The sequence below is a fragment of the Choloepus didactylus genome, chromosome 2 (assembly GCF_015220235.1).
Source record: "Choloepus didactylus isolate mChoDid1 chromosome 2, mChoDid1.pri, whole genome shotgun sequence".
NCBI lineage: Eukaryota > Metazoa > Chordata > Mammalia > Pilosa > Megalonychidae > Choloepus > Choloepus didactylus.
This window is the reverse complement of record NC_051308.1, coordinates 218,522,426-218,540,144: the sequence shown is the minus strand read 5'-3', so window position 1 is coordinate 218,540,144 and position 17,719 is coordinate 218,522,426. Positions and strand designations below refer to the sequence as shown.

General features: G+C 41.9%; 1 protein-coding gene across 1 annotated transcript in view; it reads left to right on the top strand.

Annotated features, from left to right (window-relative positions):
- ZCCHC17 (zinc finger CCHC-type containing 17) overlaps positions 1 to 17,719 on the top strand; it is a 95,778-nt gene that overhangs the window by 73,945 nt on the left and 4,114 nt on the right. Inside the window, exons 6-7 of the mRNA XM_037827907.1 lie at positions 7,833 to 7,933; positions 9,695 to 9,840. Of these exons, the coding sequence (XP_037683835.1) occupies positions 7,833 to 7,933; positions 9,695 to 9,840 (247 nt within the window). The remainder of the gene's footprint in view (positions 1 to 7,832; positions 7,934 to 9,694; positions 9,841 to 17,719) is intronic.

The following is a 17,719-nucleotide window of genomic DNA, read 5'->3' as shown; positions in this document are numbered from 1 at the left end:
TAGGCCTCGTGGGTTGACTCCCTGAGGTTGCAGGGGGCCAAGCGGCGCAAAGGGCGCACAAGTTGCACAATTGCGGACAAGATGTTTACAGGTATCTAGGGGGAGGCCACATAAATGATGTAACGACGTAGCCGAAAAGTGAAACCTGGAATGCAATAACTTGGCCTGGTTAACAGCATCCCCCGGAGGGGCTGCCATGTGGGTTAGCATAGCTTGGGTATTCTGAGCTGAGACCGCTTGATCTACTATACTATTGCCATTAGCCAGGGGCCCCGGAAGGCCTGAATGACTACGAATATGGCTAATGAACCAAGGATCCTGTTGATGCTCCAGGATGCTCCTGAGTTCAGAAAGTGCTTTATCAATGGCCGAGTTCCCGGGGAAAAAGGTGGAAAATGCGAGGACTCGGCAGACCTGATAAGTGTAGAGGCTGTCAGTGAAAATGTTTACTGGGTGGTTGCAGTGGGCGTTCAGCGCGTATGACACTGCCAGAATTTCCCCCACTTGGACTGAATGAAGGTTGACATAACTGAATAGGCGGGGTTCCGGGTGGTCCTGGGAATAAGAGAGGAAGGCAAAACGGGTTTTGGAGGCGTCAGTGAAGACGGTGGTGGCACCCGGGATGGGCGCAGAGGAGGGGAAAGGATGGAAGGGGCTGCGGAAGGGAAGCTTGGTGAGCCCCTGTAACAGTTGATGGCTAGGATAGTGGCAGCTGAATTCTCCCTGAAATCCTTCTAAGAGGATTTGCATGTCCGGGTTATCACGTATGAGCAGGCGGGTTTGGCCTGTGTCCAGGGGCCAAACAATTTTTTCCGGCGGCTCTCCAAATACATGAACAGCCAGGGTGACTAGACCTGAAGCTAGGCTGATCCAGAGCCGCACTGCGGGGCAGATTTTTCTAAGCTGGCTTTTAGCAGGATGCACTCAAAGTACAGGGCCTGGCACGGGAGTGGGGGTAGGGGCAGCGCTGTTCTAAGGGTTGCCTTGAGGTGTAGAAGGCAGCCAGGGGTTGTTAGTCGGCAGGGCGGGAGTGGCGGCGGCAGCTGCCGGCAGCGGCTCCGAGGGGGAGCTTGTCGAAGGGGGAGGCCGAAGTGGGAGGCCCCAAGCGTCGCAAGATGGCGGCGCGGTGGGCGTGGCCAAGACACAAGATGGCGGACCAGCCCCGCCCTGTGAAAGGGCGGGGTCCAAGGCACAAGATGGCGGACTAGCTCCGCCCTGTGAAAGGGCGGGGTCTAAGGCATAAGATGGCGGACTAACTCCGCCCTGCGAAAGGGCGGGGCTTAAGGCATAAGATGGCGGACTAGCTCCGCCCTGTGAAAGGGAGGGGCCTAAGGCATAAGATGGCGGACTAGCTCCGCCCTGTGAAAGGGCGGGGTAAAGCGCATGCGGTTTCCGGCCGGGCTTAGGGCTGACGTCATCACTAGAGCACTTCCTCCCCTCAGTGGAAGAAGAAGGAGGAAGTTCGCCATTTTGGAGCAGTTTGGGGGGGCGGTTGCAAAGAGGCAGAGGGCGCCAAACAAAGAGAGAAACATACAAAGGACTACAGCAAAGTAATGGAGGGGAAGAGGGAGAGCGTTAGGAGGAATGGGGGTCATAGAAGAAAAGGACGAGAGGCAGACGTAAGAATGGGTAGTGGGGAAGGGAGGAGCGGCTCCGGAGCGGCGAGGGAGAGGCGGCCCCTAACGCGGAGCGGCGAGGGAGAGGCGGCCCCTAACGCGGAGCGGCGAGGGAGAGGCGGCTCCGGGAGCGGCGAAGGAGAGGCGGCCCTTACCTTGCAGGCGAGGAAAAGGAAAGCTGGAGAGGCGTCCGGGCGAGCGAGTGGCTTCACGGGACCGCTGCGTGGAGAGGACGTCTAATTGCAGGTGCCCCACGTTGGGCGCCAGTTGCGGTCGCAGTTGATTTATCTGGGGGGGGGGTGGCGGCCGGTAGCTAAATCCTAGGCTCCCAGGCTTGCTCTGAAGGTACCGGCGGCGGGGGCTCTTTCCCGGAGGCGAAGGCGAGGCGGGGGATTTGGCCAGGTCCCCGGCGGGGGGGGCGTGCAAGGTGTGGAGGGCGGCGAGAAGGAACAGGCAGGACACGGTACTTTGAGGGATGATGAAACCAAGAGAGAGAGAGCTTTATTTGGCGAGAGCACAAGCTTATATTGGGCGATTAGAGGGCGGGGTAGCTGTAGAGGTCGAAGGCTTGGATTGGTTCAGAGAGGGCGCAGAGGTTGAATGACAAGGGGCGGGAGTAGTTTTGGTAACTGCGCATGCGCACTGACGGTGGGGGAGTTGCTCTGGCAATGGGGAGTGTCAGGGGCAAGATAAGGGGGTGGGGAAAAGGCGGTTCCCTCCGGCAAGCCTCCCCTACGGTGGTATTTTGGGTGAGGAAATGGGGCCTGCCTCCGGCCTCACTTTCCCAGGCCTGGGGGGCAGTGGAGGGCGCTGTCGCCCGTGCCCACCACCCTCCCCAGGGGCTGATCAGGTCCCCCAGCCCAGGCCCGCCAAGTCGAAGCACGTGATCAGTATCCCGCATAACTGCTTTACTTCCAACCTGTTCCTACTTTACCCCAAGAAAGTTACATAATATAGCAACATTTCTGTGAACTTGCTCCTATTATATCCATCAGAAATTAACAGACCATAGTCATTCCCGGGCATCCCCAGAACGTTAAATAGCATATCTGTTCTTCTTGGATTACTGTTCCCCCTTCCTTACTTGCTCTCTATTGCTAGTTCCCCTACATTCTACATTATAAACCATTCGTTTTACATTTTTCAAAGTTCACATTAGTGGTAGCATATAATATTTCTCTTTCTGTGCCTGGCCTATTTCGCTCAGCATTATGTCTTCAGGGTTCATCCATGTTGTCATAGGTTTCACGAGGTCGTTCCTTCTTACTGCCGTGTAGTATTCCATCGTGTGTATATACCACATTTTATTTATCCACTCATCTGTTGAAGGACATTTGGGTTGTTTCCATCTCTTGGCAATTGTGAATAATGCTGCTATGAACATTGGCGTGCAGATATCTGTTCGTGTCACTGCTTTCCGATCTTCCGGGTATATACCGAGAAGTGCAATCGCTGGATCGAATGGTAACTCTATTTCTAGTTTTCTAAGGAACTGCCAGACTGACTTCCAGAGTGGCTGAACCATTATACAGTCCCACCAACAATGAATAAGAGTTCCAATTTCTCCACATCCCCTCCAGCATTTGTAGTTTCCTGTTTGTTTAATGGCAGGCACTCTAATCGGTGTTAGATGGTATCTCATTGTGGTCTTAATTTGCATCTCTGTAATAGCTAGTGAAGCTGAACATTTTTTCATGTGTTTCTTGGCCATTTGTATTTCCTCTTCAGAGAACTGTCTTTTCATATCTTTTGCCCATTTTATAATTGGGCTGTCTGTACTATTGTCATTGAGTTGTAGGATTTCTTTATATATGCAAGATATCAGTCTTTTGTCAGATACATGGTTTCCAAAAATTTTTTCCCATTGAGTTGGTTGCCTCTTTACCTTTTTGAGAAATTCCTTTGAGGTGCAGAAACTTATAAGCTTGAGGAGTTCCCATTTATCTATTTTTTCTTTTGTTGCTTGTGCTTTGGGTGTAAAGTCTAGGAAGTGGCCGCCTAATACAAGGTCTTGAAGATGTTTTCCTACATTATCTTCTAGGAGTTTTATGGTACTTTCTTTTATATTGAGATCTTTGGTCCATTTTGAGTTAATTTTTGTGTAGGGGGTGAGGTAGGGGTCCTCTTTCATTCTTTTGGATATGGATATCCAACTCTCCCAGCCCCATTTGTTGAAAAGACCATTATGACTCAGTTCAGTGACTTTGGGGGCCTTATCAAAGATCAGTCGGCCATAGATCTGAGAGTCTATCTCTGAATTCTCAATTCGATTCCATTGATCTATATGTCTGTCTTTGTGCCAGTACCATGCTGTTTTGGCAACTGTGGCTTTATAATAATCCAAGAAGAACAGATAAGCTATTTAACGTTCTGGGGATGCCCAGAAATGACTATGGTCTGTTAATTTCTGATGGATGTAGTAGGAACAAGTTCACTGAAATGTTGCTATATTATGTAACTTTCTTGGGGTAAAGTAGGAACATGTTGGAAGTTAAGCAGTTATCTTAGGTTAGTTGTGTTTTTCTTACTCCCTTGTTATGGTCTCTTTGAAATTTTCTTTTATTGTATGTTTGTTTTCTTTTTAACTTTTTTTTTTCATACAGTTGATTTAAAAAGAAGGGAAAGTTAAAAAAAAGAAAAAAAGAAAAAAGACAAACAAGGAAAAAAAAAAAAAAAGATGTAGTGCCCCCTTGAGGAGCCTGTGGAGAATGCAGGGGTATTCGCCTACCCCACCTCCATGGTTGCTAACATGACCACAGACATAGGGGACTGGTGGTTTGATGGGTTGAGCCCTCTACCATAAGTTTTACCCTTGGGAAGACGGTTGCTGCAAAGGAGAGGCTAGGCCTCCCTGTATTTGTGCCTAAGAGTCTCCTCCTGAATGCCTCTTTGTTGCTCAGATGTGGCCCTCTCTCTCTGGCTAAGCCAACTTGAAAGGTGAAATCACTGCCCTCCCCCCTACGTGGGATCAGACACCCAGGGAAGTGAATCTCCCTGGCAACGTGGAATATGACTCCCGGGGAGGAATGTAGACCCGGCATCGTGGGATGGAGAACATCTTCTTGACCAAAAGGGGGATGTGAAAGGAAATGAAATAAGCTTCAGTGGCAGAGAGATTCCAAAACGAGCCGAGAGATCACTCTGGTGGGCACTCTTACGCATACTTTAGACAACCCTTTTTAGGTTCTAAAGAATTGGGGTAGCTGGTGGTGGATACCTGAAACTATTAAACTACAACCCAGAACCCATGAATCTCGAAGACAGTTGTATAAAAATGTAGCTTATGAGGGGTGACAGTGGGATTGGGAATGCCATAAGGACCAAACTCCACTTTGTCTAGTTTATGGATGGATGTGTAGAAAAGTAGGGGAAGCAAACAAACAGACAAAGGTACCCAGTGTTCTTTTTTACTTCAATTGCTCTTTTTCACTCTAATTATTATTCTTGTTATTTTTGTGTGTGTGCTAATGAAGGTGTCAGGGATTGATTTAGGTGATGAATGTACAACTATGTAATGGTACTGTAAACAATCGAAAGTACAATTTGTTTTGTATGACTGCGTGGTATGTGAATATATCTCAATAAAATGATGATTAAAAAAAATATATATAATAAGCTTCAAAGTCAGGGAGTGTAAGTCCTCCCACTTCGTTTTTCTTTTTTAGAGTGTCTTTAGCAATTCGAGGCATCTTCCCTTTCCAAATAAATTTGATAACTAGCTTTTCCAAGTCTGCAAAGTAGGTTGTTGGAATTTTGATTAGGATTGCATTGAATCTGTAGATGAGTTTCGGTAGAATTGAAATCTTAATGACATTTAGCCTTCCTATCCATGAACATGGAATATTTTTCCCTCTTTTAAGGTCCCCTTCTGTTTCTTTTAGTAGAGTTATGTAGTTTTCTTTGTATAGGTCTTTTACATCTTTGGTTAAGTTTACTCCCAGGTACTTGATTTTTTTAGTTGCTATTGAAAATGGTATCTTTTTCTTGAGTGTCTCTTCAGTTTGTTCATTTCTAGCATATAGAAACATTACTGACTTATGTGCATTAATCTTATATCCCGCTACTTTGCTAAATTTGTTTATTAGCTCTAGTAGCTGTATCATCGATTTCTCAGGGTTTTCTAGATATAAGATCATATCATCTGCAAACAATGACAGTTTTACTTCTTCTTTTCCAATTTGGATGCCTTTTATTTCTTTGTCTTGCCGGATTGCCCTGGCTAGCACTTCCAGCACAATGTTGAATAACAGTGGTGACAGCGGGCATCCTTGTCTTGTTCCTGATCTTAGAGGGAAGGCTTTCAGTCTCTCACCATTGAGTACTATGCTGGCTGTGGGTTTTTCATATATGCTCTTTATCATATTGAGAAAGTTTCCTTCAATTCCTACATTTTGAAGTGTTTTTATCAAAAACGGATGTTGGATTTTGTCAAATGCTTTTTCAGCATCTATTGAGATGATCATTTGATTTTTCCCTTTTGAATTTTTAATGTGTTGTAATACATTGATTGATTTTCTTATGTTGAACCATCCTTGCATGCCTGGAATGAACCCCACTTGGTCATGGTGTATGATTTTTTTAATGTGTCTTTGGATTCGATTTGCAAGTATTTTGTTGAGGATTTTTGCATCTATATTCATTAGGGAGATTGGTTGGTAGTTTTCCTTTTTTGTAGCATCTTTGCCTGGTTTTGGTATTAGATTGATGTTAGCTTCATAAAATGAGTTAGGTAGTGTTCCATTTTCTTCAATGTTTTGAAAGAGTTTGAGTAAGATTGGAGTCAGTTCTTTCTGGAAAGTTTGGTAGAATTCCCCTGTGAAGCCATCTGGCCCTGGGCATTTATTTGTGGGAAGATTTTTGATGACTGATTGGATCTCTTTGCTTGTGATGGGTTGATTGAGGTCTTCTATTTCTTCTCTGGTCAGTCTAGGTTGTTCATATGTTTCCAGGAAATTGTCCATTTCCTCTACATTATCCAGTTTGTTGCCATACAGTTGTTCATAGTATCCTCTTATAATTTTTTTAATTTCTTCAGGATCTGCAGTTATGTTACCTTTTTCATTCATTATTTTGTTTATATGGGTCTTCTCTCTTTTTGATTTTGTCAGTCTAGCTAGGGGCTTGTCAATCTTGTTGATCTTCTCAAAGAACCAACTTTTGGTGATATTTATCCTCTCTATTGTTTTTTTGTTCTCTATGTCATTTATTTCTGCTTTAATCCTTGTTATTTCTTTTCTTCTACTTGGTTTACTAGAAAGTTCTTAAAAGCACCATTCATAATAGAAATTGCCCAGATGCCCAACAGTAAAATACTATACAGCAAGGAGAATGATCCACAGCTACATATATATAACTGTAAAGATGAATCTCACAAACATAACATGTTAAGCAAAAGAAACCAGCCACAGAATTGTCCAAACTCTGTGATTCCATTTGTATAATTTGCAAAAATACATATAAAGAACCTTTGTTGTTAGAAGTCAGATTTGTGGTTACCCTTGGAGGAAGCATGGTCACTAGAAGGGACTGGGAGAGGGACCTCTGAGGTGCTGATGATGTTCTGTTTCTCGATCTGAGTACTGCTTACATGGGTTTGTTCAAATTGTGAAAACCAATCAAGTTGTATACTTATGATGAACACTTTTTTCAGTGTATCTATTATACTTTGGTAAAAAGTTTAGAATTTTTAAAAAGTGCTATAGGAATGTGAATGAATAGATTAACTCTGCCTGAGGAGCTTAGGGAAGAAGACTTACGGAAGGAGAGGTGGTAACTGAGCTGAAGCCTTGGAATGTTTGGATGTAGTGAACTGGTGAGGCAGGAGTCAAGAGGGCAAGCAGAGCATTTCTGAGAGAGGGAACAGCCTGAGCAAAGTGCTGAACCATCAGACAGGTAAAATAGTCTGGTTTGGCCAAAGCATGTTATACAAGTAAACGTGAGGCCGGAAAAGTAGGTTAGAGACAGACTGGAAAAGGCCTTGAATGCCCAGGTAAGGATTCAGGCTTGATTTTTGAAGGTGTTTTAAACTGAGGAGTGACCTTGTTCTGAATGAAAAAGTTGGACTGTTTCATGTTGTTTTCATTACCTGTCTCCTGCCCAATGGTTCTCTCCCTTTTCCCTGACAAAAATAAAACAACAAACTAACATACAGCATTACTTTATCTCTCTGGTCACATCTCTTAAGATGGTCCACAGTCAGTATCCTTTTCATTACAGGCAAGAAGAGCGGCGGAGGCGGTCCTTCCAGGATTACACTGGGCACAAGATCACCCTTGAGGCTGTCCTGAACACAACCTGCAAGAAGTGTGGCTGTAAAGGTAAGGTGAAGCGTCTGCCATCCCAGTCTTTCTCTCCTTGTGTCTAGACCCTTTACAGAATGAAGGGGGTGGCCTAGTCTGAGTTTCGTTCACCTTGTTTTTTCAGTCAGGTGTTGGCCTCACCTGCTTATTCCTCCCAGACTCACATCGGAGGTATGGCTTGATGCTTTCTTATTTCTGCCGGATGCTACACCAACATCACCACCTGTTGATGCCCTGCCTTGGGCAAGATCCCCATTTACAATTCCAGGAGGGGTAAGAGTGTTGGATTATGGTTTACACTCTAAATTTTATCTCTAGGGACCATTATTGTTCTGCTGCAAAAATTAAGAGACTTGGAAATATATTCCTCAGGGATCCAAGTTAAACCCTTTCTTCCTCATCTTCTTCTCTTTAACTTTAGAGTTTTGAATACAAATCCTTTAGCAGTTAAGAACACAGGATAGTCACTTCCTTTTATCTCTATTTCTTTGGGTTTCATCTCTTCTTATTCAAATATTAAAGAGCTTTTTCAGCCTGACTCCCCTTGTTGGAACTATAATGAGAGGGATTGCCAGCTTCTCATTTTCAGTGACCTCAGTTTCTCACTCCTTCTCCCTAGCCTTCTGCTCACCTTGTTCTGTTGATTTTTCTCCAATGACTTTCAGCAAATTTGTTTCCTGGTTGAATTTGGGGGGTTTTAAACCCCTGTTTATCATTAATGTAGAGGGAGGAAGGGAAAATAAAATTGACAGAACACTTCCTCAGGTGAATTGTGGGAGCATTGAAGATAATTGGACAACTTTTTGTTGCATTCTCCTTCCAGGTACCATTCAGTTTTTGGACCCAGAGGTGCAAAGCAGTTTACATATAACCTTTTCAGTGTCTGATACATTTACTCTGTGCCCCTGAGGCAGAATCTACCACAAGCTTAGACAAAGCCAGCTCTATAGAGCATAGCATCTGTCAAAGGGTCCCTTGATACAAGCATTAGAGGCTTAGAGAGGGCAGGGTCCTCTTAACTTCAGCTTGTGTCCATCAGGTGTTACTCGATGCAGAGGAAGATACTGAGAGATGGAATTTGGCCTATTCAGCAAAGGTAATGCCAGAGGTAGTTGATTTTGGTGTAGCAGAAAGAGCACAGGGCAGGGAAGCATGAGACCTGGGATAATTTTTAGCTTTGTCACTCTCTGTGTTACCTTGAGCTACTTCTCTACTCTGGGTCTTCATATCCTCTGTAAATGGAGGGTGTTGGATTTGATCATCTCTAAGGCCCTTGCCAGACACGACAATCTGTGGCAGTGCCCCAGGTGACTGTGCCTGTCTGTGTATTAGCTTGGATTGGAGTTCCCCTTTCCTGCCAGCTGCCTAAGAGCTAGCTTCATACACTGCCACTTGGCTCCCTCCGTTAATTATTCTGCTCTTTGGCATGGCCTTGTTCATTGTCAGGAATAAGTTCCAAAACAGATCTTTAAAAATTAATCCCCATTGCTAATGAAGGGCAGTTCAAGCCTGGATCCTCCCATTCTCTGCCATTTCCTAAGCAGCATCAGTGTTTCTCACAGCTCTAGGACCACCTGCTAGTCTGGCTCTGGTTGAGTGAGCAATGCCATCTTGAAGTGACAGAAAATCTGCTCAGAATCAAACAGCTGTTCTGAATGAATTCAGTAATTCCTCCTGAAGCAGCTAGCCTCTTTCAGGAGCCTCTGATAAAGATCCACCTGCTGAGAGGAGAGACTACTTATTTCCTTCCTTTCTGCTTTTTCTACTTCTCTTCTGCAGGCCACTTTGCAAAGGATTGTTTCATGCAACCAGGCGGGACTAAATACTCTCTGATACCTGATGAGGAAGAGGAGAAGGAAGAGGCAAAGTCAGCAGAGTTTGAGAAGCCTGACCCCATGAGGAATTCTTCTAGAAAAAGAAAGAAGGTGAGTGCTGCTTTACTTTTATTTCCTTTATCATATTTTTCCAATTTGTGTAAGGGGATAAAGCACCCTGGGAAACTTTTTCAAGTACCTTTGTATATATAAGCTTCTAACTCATGAACTCTCTTTGATTAAAAAGTTCTCTGAAGTGTTGAAAAGGTTAAAATCTCCTCTTTGATGCCCTCTATTTTTACCAAGATAGCAACTGGCATCATTTTCCTTTTACCTCGTTGTTAATCCCTTCATTATCTTTTATGCCTTGTATTTGTTAAGCACCTAACAGTTTATAAAATGTCTTCATATTTTTTGTTTTGTTTTATCCTTATGCAATCTTATGAGGTAGCCAGAGCAGGTATTATTGTCCCACCATTTTACAAATGAGGGAAGTGAAGATTCAGAGAAATTGACTGACTCACCTAAAGTTACACTGCCATAAGAGATAATGCCAAAATAAGAAATAAGGATTTTAGATTCCAAATCCAGTATTTTTTCCCAAAAGTTCACCACACTTCAACCATTCATTCAATTCTTCGCTATTTCCTTAACCAACAAATGTGTACTGAGTGCCTCATATGTAGGTAACATTGTGTTAGGTTCATGTGCTAGACTTATCATGACCCATAACATCACTTCTTTGCTAGTTTTGCTTTTCACCAGCTACCCTTACCAGCCATCTGACATCTGTTAATCTGTTTTCTGTTCACAGCCATAACCAGATTCCAGGTTTCCCCATCTGTTCCTTTCACTCTCTAATCTTGATTCCAGTATGAGATTGGCTTTCCTTACAGTAGAAGTTGTACCGAGATTGACTTTTGGAGTATTGTGAAAGTGACAGATTCAGACACATACTCCAACCACTAGTCAGGTCTTTGGAGCAAAATGTTGGAACTGAATAGTTCGTCTGAAGGGAAGCCTTCAGTTCCATGTTGCTGCATTGTTTCGGCTGGGTACCAAATACCTGGTGTGGAAGGCCCATTGATAGGCAACACACATGAAAATAAAGGTCAACAGCACCTTCACTCAAGCAGCTAATAGTTTAATGGAGAAAGATAAGCAGCAAGGTATATCTGGTAGCAAAGAAGAGAAACTCACTCAAACTAGTCCAGATAAGAAGGGGGTGTTATTGGATCTCATAAACATCCAAGAACAGCAAATGAAGTATAGCCAGGCCAACCAGGATTGAAACAAGAAGTCAGAAATTGAGGCTGTTGGGCTCTCGTCTCTGCTTCTTCACATGCCTGCTTGATTGTCCCACATCTTTCTGTGGTATGGTGGAAGAGAATAATTAAGCAGGCTGCTAAGATGGAATGCTGGGCATGTGTTGGGGAGCCAGGAAATGGCCCATGATAAAAAAAGGATGTCACCTTTTCCAAGAAATGTCTACACATAATAGGCATGCACTTTACCTTTGAATCGATAGACCCTGTACTCTCTTCTATCTGTAGCTTCTTACTTAGTAAGTGAGACCTCTCATTCTGGAAAGTAATAGGGACTGACTCTTGCTGCTGATGGTGAGTAATAATTAATGAAGCAGGGGACAGAAGTAAGAAATCTTCCTGACCCTGAGACCTCAACCTCCTTTCTCTATACATATGTTGAACACATGCCCTTATCCAAAAATCTATGCATTGATTTAGTTCTGTTTATCTATTCAGTACTCGAGACAATTTTTATCCAAATATCTGAAAATTGCAAGTCATTTTTGTAGGGCATAATTATAACAAGAAGAAATTGTATTGTGCCAGAAAATGGGATATGAAGTGAGTGGTAAGGTAGGAATAGAAGTTTTTGTAGTGATCTTTCATAAGTCTGCGGTCTGTGCTTTGCTGGCCTCTTTCACTTATCATATGCCATGTTTTTACTCAAAGTGAGATGGATGTCATTGGAAGTTTTGAATAGAGGATCTGGCTCACCTTTTAAAATAATTATTCTGGCTGCAGTATGAAAACTAGACTGTGAGAGAACAAGTACAGGAAGCAGCTAGACAGTTAAGAGACAATTTCAATAATCTGGGTGAGAAATGATGGTGGCTTGGATTAGAATGACAGTAGTTGAGATGGTGCAAAGGGAGTTGAAGTATGGATTTATTTTGAAGGTAGAGCTGACAATTTGTTGAGGAAATGGAAATGAGGTAGAAAGAGGAATTGATGACTACAAGGTGTTTGGACTCAGCAACTAGATGAACAGAGTTAAGACAGAAAAGAAGATAAATGTGAGGGTGGTGAGCAATTCAGGAGTTTAGTTTTGTGTTCTGTCTGTAAAGATGGTGAAGTATTCTCGAAGGGGGTTAAACTTTGAATTGGGGGTGGATATAAGAGTTGAGCTATCAGATATCCAAGAAAGAAAGAAAGAGTTGAGCTATCAAATAATCCAGGCTAGAGATTAAATTTGGAAGTCATCTACATAGAGCATATAGATGGTATTTAAATTCATGAGATTATATGAGATCAACTGGAGAGTAAACATAGAGAAGAGAAAGGGTTTTGAGGACTGAGCTCCAGTGTGCTCCAGTCTTTAAAGGTTACGAAGATGAGGATAAACGAGCAAAGGAACAATCAGGGAAGTAGATGGAAAAGTAAGAGAATGTGGTGAAAATTAAGTGTGGAGTATGTTTCAAGGGGCCCAAGAATTGCACTGGATTTGTTCCTATGGAGGTCATGGGTAGTCTTAACAAGAGCCATTTCAGTAGAGTGATGGGGCAGCAACCTGATTGACTTCTTTTTTTGTTTGTTTGGAAAATCTGGTATTTTTAAAATAGGAACTATTGTAGCATATTTTCATATTGACAGGAATGAGCCAGTAAATAGAGAAAAATTGACACAGGAGAGGGGATAATTCCTGGACTAAGGTCTTTGAATAGAAGAGAAGGAGTATGATTCAGTGCATAATAAATAAACCATACAGGATAATTTGTCACTCCCTGAAAGATCTTTCAATCTTTTGCCTTATCCTGTCTTTTCTGGCTTGAAGGCCCTCACTTCCCTTCTGTCATCACCACCACCTGCCAAAACCATACTCATGCTTCAGAAGCACAGTGCACTTCATATATTTCATGAAACCAGCCTCAAATGCCTTGGACAAAATTGAATTCTTTCCCTAGATTACCCATGGCACTTTTTTTTTTTTTTTTTTTATACTTTCCTTACACCAATTACCATGGACTGTCTAGTGTCTTAATTACTCTTTCTCCTTAAGTAGATAATTTGTTTCCTTGAAGGCTTATGATGCCTGATTTCTGACCTCACTCACCTATTACAAGAGCCTGCTTAATGATATTCCTGGCTCATAGAAAGTACTCAAATATTTGTTGAGTATATGTACTCTATGGTCATAAGGGATTATTCTTTCCCTTGTATGATGCAGTTGGCTCAAGATTGAGGGTATGGTGCCAGGCACCACTACTGAGTGTGTTTACTTTGCATCGCCCTAGCACCTGTGCAGTGCTTTCCACTAGCAGGTACTCTTTAATTGAATTATATTAAGAATCTGTGTGTTTTCTTATCACCTAAGCAAGACAGTAACTATGGCTCTCCAAAGTGCTTTGCAGGTAGTAAAGTTCAGTCAATATTTGTAAGTTGATTAATAAACCTTTTTCTTCTAGTCTTACCTTCACCTTTTCAAACTATGGAAAGCTGGTACCAAAAGAATTGAAAGCAGGAACTTGAACAATTATTTGCAAACTGATGTTCATAGTTGCCTTATTCTAGGCAAGTTCTAGCCTGGATTCACCATTTATCCCACTACTCAAAAGTTTCCCTAGAGAATTAATAACTCAAGAATGAATGAATAAATGCTTGCTTGCTTGATTTCTGGCCAAATCATTACCTTTCCATTGGGAGGGGCTAAGTTAGGTGCTGCCTTTCATATAGAAGACAGGGCTAGAAAGAGCATCCACTTTGGGACCTAACCTGAGTCACTTCATCTCTTTGAGGTTATTACAGTTTTCTTATTGTGCTCACTTTATAGATTTGTTGTGAAGGGTAGATGAGGTAAGTATGCAAGGTGCCCAGGCCAGGAATTAGCAAATAAAGTACTCATTGTTAGCTGCTATTATTCCCCTTTCTCTTTCTTTTTTGTTTTTATTTTTTGTTTTTCTCCCATGTTAGGCTGCTGCTGTCCTGTTTCAGGACTCTAAAGAAAGTGGGTTGGGTGGCTGCTCCAGCTTTTGCTAGAGCACTGACATTTCTCCCATGCCCACCCAGGTCTCTTGTCATTGACTCACAATCCCTAAGTCATTTTTTTTTTTTATCTTCATTTTATTGAGATATATTCACATACCATGCAGTCATACAAAACAAATCGTACATTCGATTGTTCACAGTACCATTACATAGTTGTACATTCATCACCTAAATCAATCCCTGACACCTTCATTAGCACCCACACAAAAATAACAAGAATAATAATTAAAGTGAAAAAGAGCAATTGAAGTAAAAAAGAACACTGGGTACCTTTGTCTGTTTCCTTCCGCTATTTTTCTACTCATCCATCCATAAACTAGACAAAGTGGAGTGTGGTCCTTATGGCTTTCCCAATCCCGTTGTCACCCCTCATAAGCTACATTTTTATACAACTGTCTTCGAGATTCATGGGTTCTGGGTTGTAGTTTGATAGTTTCAGGTATCCACCACCAGCTACCCCAATTCTTTAGAACCTAAAAAGGGTTGTCTAAAGTGTGCATAAGAGTGCCCACCAGAGTGACCTCTCGGCTCCTTTTGGAATCTCTCTGCTACTGAAGCTTATTTCATTTCCTTTCACATCCCCCTTTTGGTCAAGAAGATGTTCTCCATCCCACAATGCCAGGTCTACATTCCTCCCCGGGAGTCATATTCCACATTGCCAGGGAGATTCACTCCCCTGGGTGTCTGATCCCACGTAGGGGGGAGGGCAGTGATTTCACCTTTCAAGTTGGCTTAGCTAGAGAGAGAGGGCCACATCTGAGCAACAAAGAGGCATTCGGGAGGAGGCTCTTAGGCACAATTATAGGGAGGCCTAGCCTCTCCTTTGCAGCAACCTTCTTCCCAAGGGTAAAACCTACGGTAGAGGGCTCAACCCATCAAACCACCAGTCCCCTATGTCTGTGGTCATGTTAGCAACCATGGAGGTGGGGTAGGCCAATACCCCTGCATTCTCCACAGGCTCCTCAAGGGGGCACTACATATTTTTTTCCTTGTTTTTCTTTTTTTTTTAACTTTCCCTTCTTTTTTAAATCAACTATATGAAAAAAAGTTGAAAAAAAAGTTAAAAAAAAACAAACATACAATAAAAGAACATTTCAAAGAGACCATAACAAGGGAGTAAGAAAAAGACAACTAACCTAAGATAACTGCTTTACTTCCAACCTGTTCCTACTTTACCCCAAGAAAGTTACCTAATATAGCAACATTTCTGTGAACTTGTTCCTACTACATCCATCAGAAATTAACAGACCATAGTCATTCCTGGGCATCCTCAGAACGTTAAATAGCTTATCTGTTCTTCTTGGATTATTGTTCCCCCTTCCTTAATTGCTCTCTATTGCTAGTTCCCCTACATTCTACATTATAAACCATTTGTTTCACATTTTTCAAAGTTCACATTAGTGGTAGCATATAATATTTCTCTTTTTGTGCCTGGCTTATTTCGCTCAGCATTATGTCTTCAAGGTTCATCCATGTTGTCATATGTTTCACGAGATTGTTCTTTCTTACTGCCATGTAGTATTCCATCATGTGTATATACCACATCTTATTTATCCACTCATCTCTTGAAGGACATTTGGGTTGTTTCCATCTCTTGGCAATTGTGAATAATGCTGCTATGAACATTGGCGTGCAGATATCTGTTCGTGTCACTGCTTTCCGATCTTCCGGGTATATACCGAGAAGTGCAATCGCTGGATCGAATGGTAACTCTATATCTAGTTTTCTAAGGAACTGCCAGACTGACTTCCAGAGTGGCTGAACCAATATACAGTCCCACCAACAATGAATAAGAGTTCCAATTTCTCCACATCCCCTCCAGCATTTGTAGTTTCCTGTTTGTTTAATGGCAGGCACTCTAATCGGTGTTAGATGGTATCTCATTGTGGTCTTAATTTGCATCTCTGTAATAGCTAGTGAAGCTGAACATTTTTTCATGTGTTTCTTGACCATTTGTATTTCCTCTTCAGAGAACTGTCTTTTCATATCTTTTGCCTATTTTATAATTGGGCTGTCTGTACTATTGTCATTGAGTTGTAGGATTTCTTTATATATGCAAGATATCAGTCTTTTGTCAGATACATGGTTTCCAAAAATTTTTTCCCATTGAGTTGGCTGCCTCTTTACCTTTTTGAGAAATTCCTTTGAGGTGCAGAAACTTCTAAGCTTGAGGAGTTCCCAATTATCTATTTTTTCTTTTGTTGCTTGTGCTTTGGGTGTAAAGTCTAGGAAGTGATCGCCTAATACAAGGTCTTGAAGATGTTTTCTTACGTTATCTTCTAGGAGTTTTATGGTACTTTCTTTTATATTGAGATCTTTCGTCCATTTTGAGTTAATTTTTTGTAGGGGGTGAGGTAGGGGTCTCTTTCATTCTTTTGGATATGGATATCCAACTCTCCCAGCCCATTTGTTGAAAAGACATTATGACTCAGTTCAGTGACTTTGGGGGCCTTATCAAAGATCAGTCGGCCATAGATCTGAGGGTCTATCTCTGAATTCTCAATTCGATTCCATTGATCTATATGTCTATCTTTGTGCCAGTACCATGCTGTTTTGGCAACTGTGGCTTTATAATAAGCTTCAAAGTCAGGGAGTGTAAGTCCTCCCACTTCGTTTTTCTTTTTTAGAGCGCCTTTAACAATTCGAGGCATCTTCCCTTTCCAAATAAATTTAATAACTAGCTTTTCCAAGTCTGCAAAGTAGGTTGTTGGAATTTTGATTAGGATTGCATTGAATCTGTAGATGAGTTTCGGTAGAATTGACATCTTAATGACATTTAGCCTTCCTATCCATGAACATGGAATATTTTTCCCTCTTTTAAGGTCCCCTTCTATTTCTTTTAGTAGAGTTATGTAGTTTTCTTTGTATAGGTCTTTTACATCTTTGGTTAAGTTTATTCCTAGGTACTTGATTTTTTTAGTTGCTATTGAACATGGTATCTTTTTCTTGAGCGTCTCTTCAGTTTGTTCATTTCTAGCATATAGAAACATTACTGACTTATGTGCATTAATCTTGTATCCCGCTACTTTGCTAAATTTGTTTATTAGCTCTAGTAGCTGTATCGTCGATTTCTCAGGGTTTTCTAGATATAAGATCATATCGTCTGCAAACAATGACAGTTTTACTTCTTCTTTTCCAATTTGGATGCCTTTTATTTCTTTGTCTTGCCGGATTGCCCTGGCTAGCACTTCCAGCACAATGTTGAATAACAGTGGTGACAGCGGGCATCCTTGTCTTGTTCCTGATCTTAGAGGGAAGGCTTTCAGTCTCTCACCATTGAGTACTATGCTGGCTGTGGGTTTTTCATATATGCTCTTTCATATTGAGAAAGTTTCCTTCAATTCCTACGTTTTGAAGTGTTTTTATCAAAAACGGATGTTGGATTTTGTCAAATGCTTTTTCAGCATCTATTGAGATGATCAATTGATTTTTCCCTTTTGAATTTTTAATGTGTTGTAATACATTGATTGATTTTCTTATGTTGAACCATCCTTGCCTGGAATGAACCCCACTTGGTCATGGTGTATGATTTTTTTAATGTGTCTTTGGATTCGATTTGCAAGTATTTTATTGAGGATTTTTGCATCTATATTCATTAGGGAGATTGGCCGGTAGTTTTCCTTTTTTGAAGCATCTTTGCCTGGTTTTGGTATTAGATTGATGTTAGCTTCATAAAATGAGTTAGGTAGTGTTCCATTTTC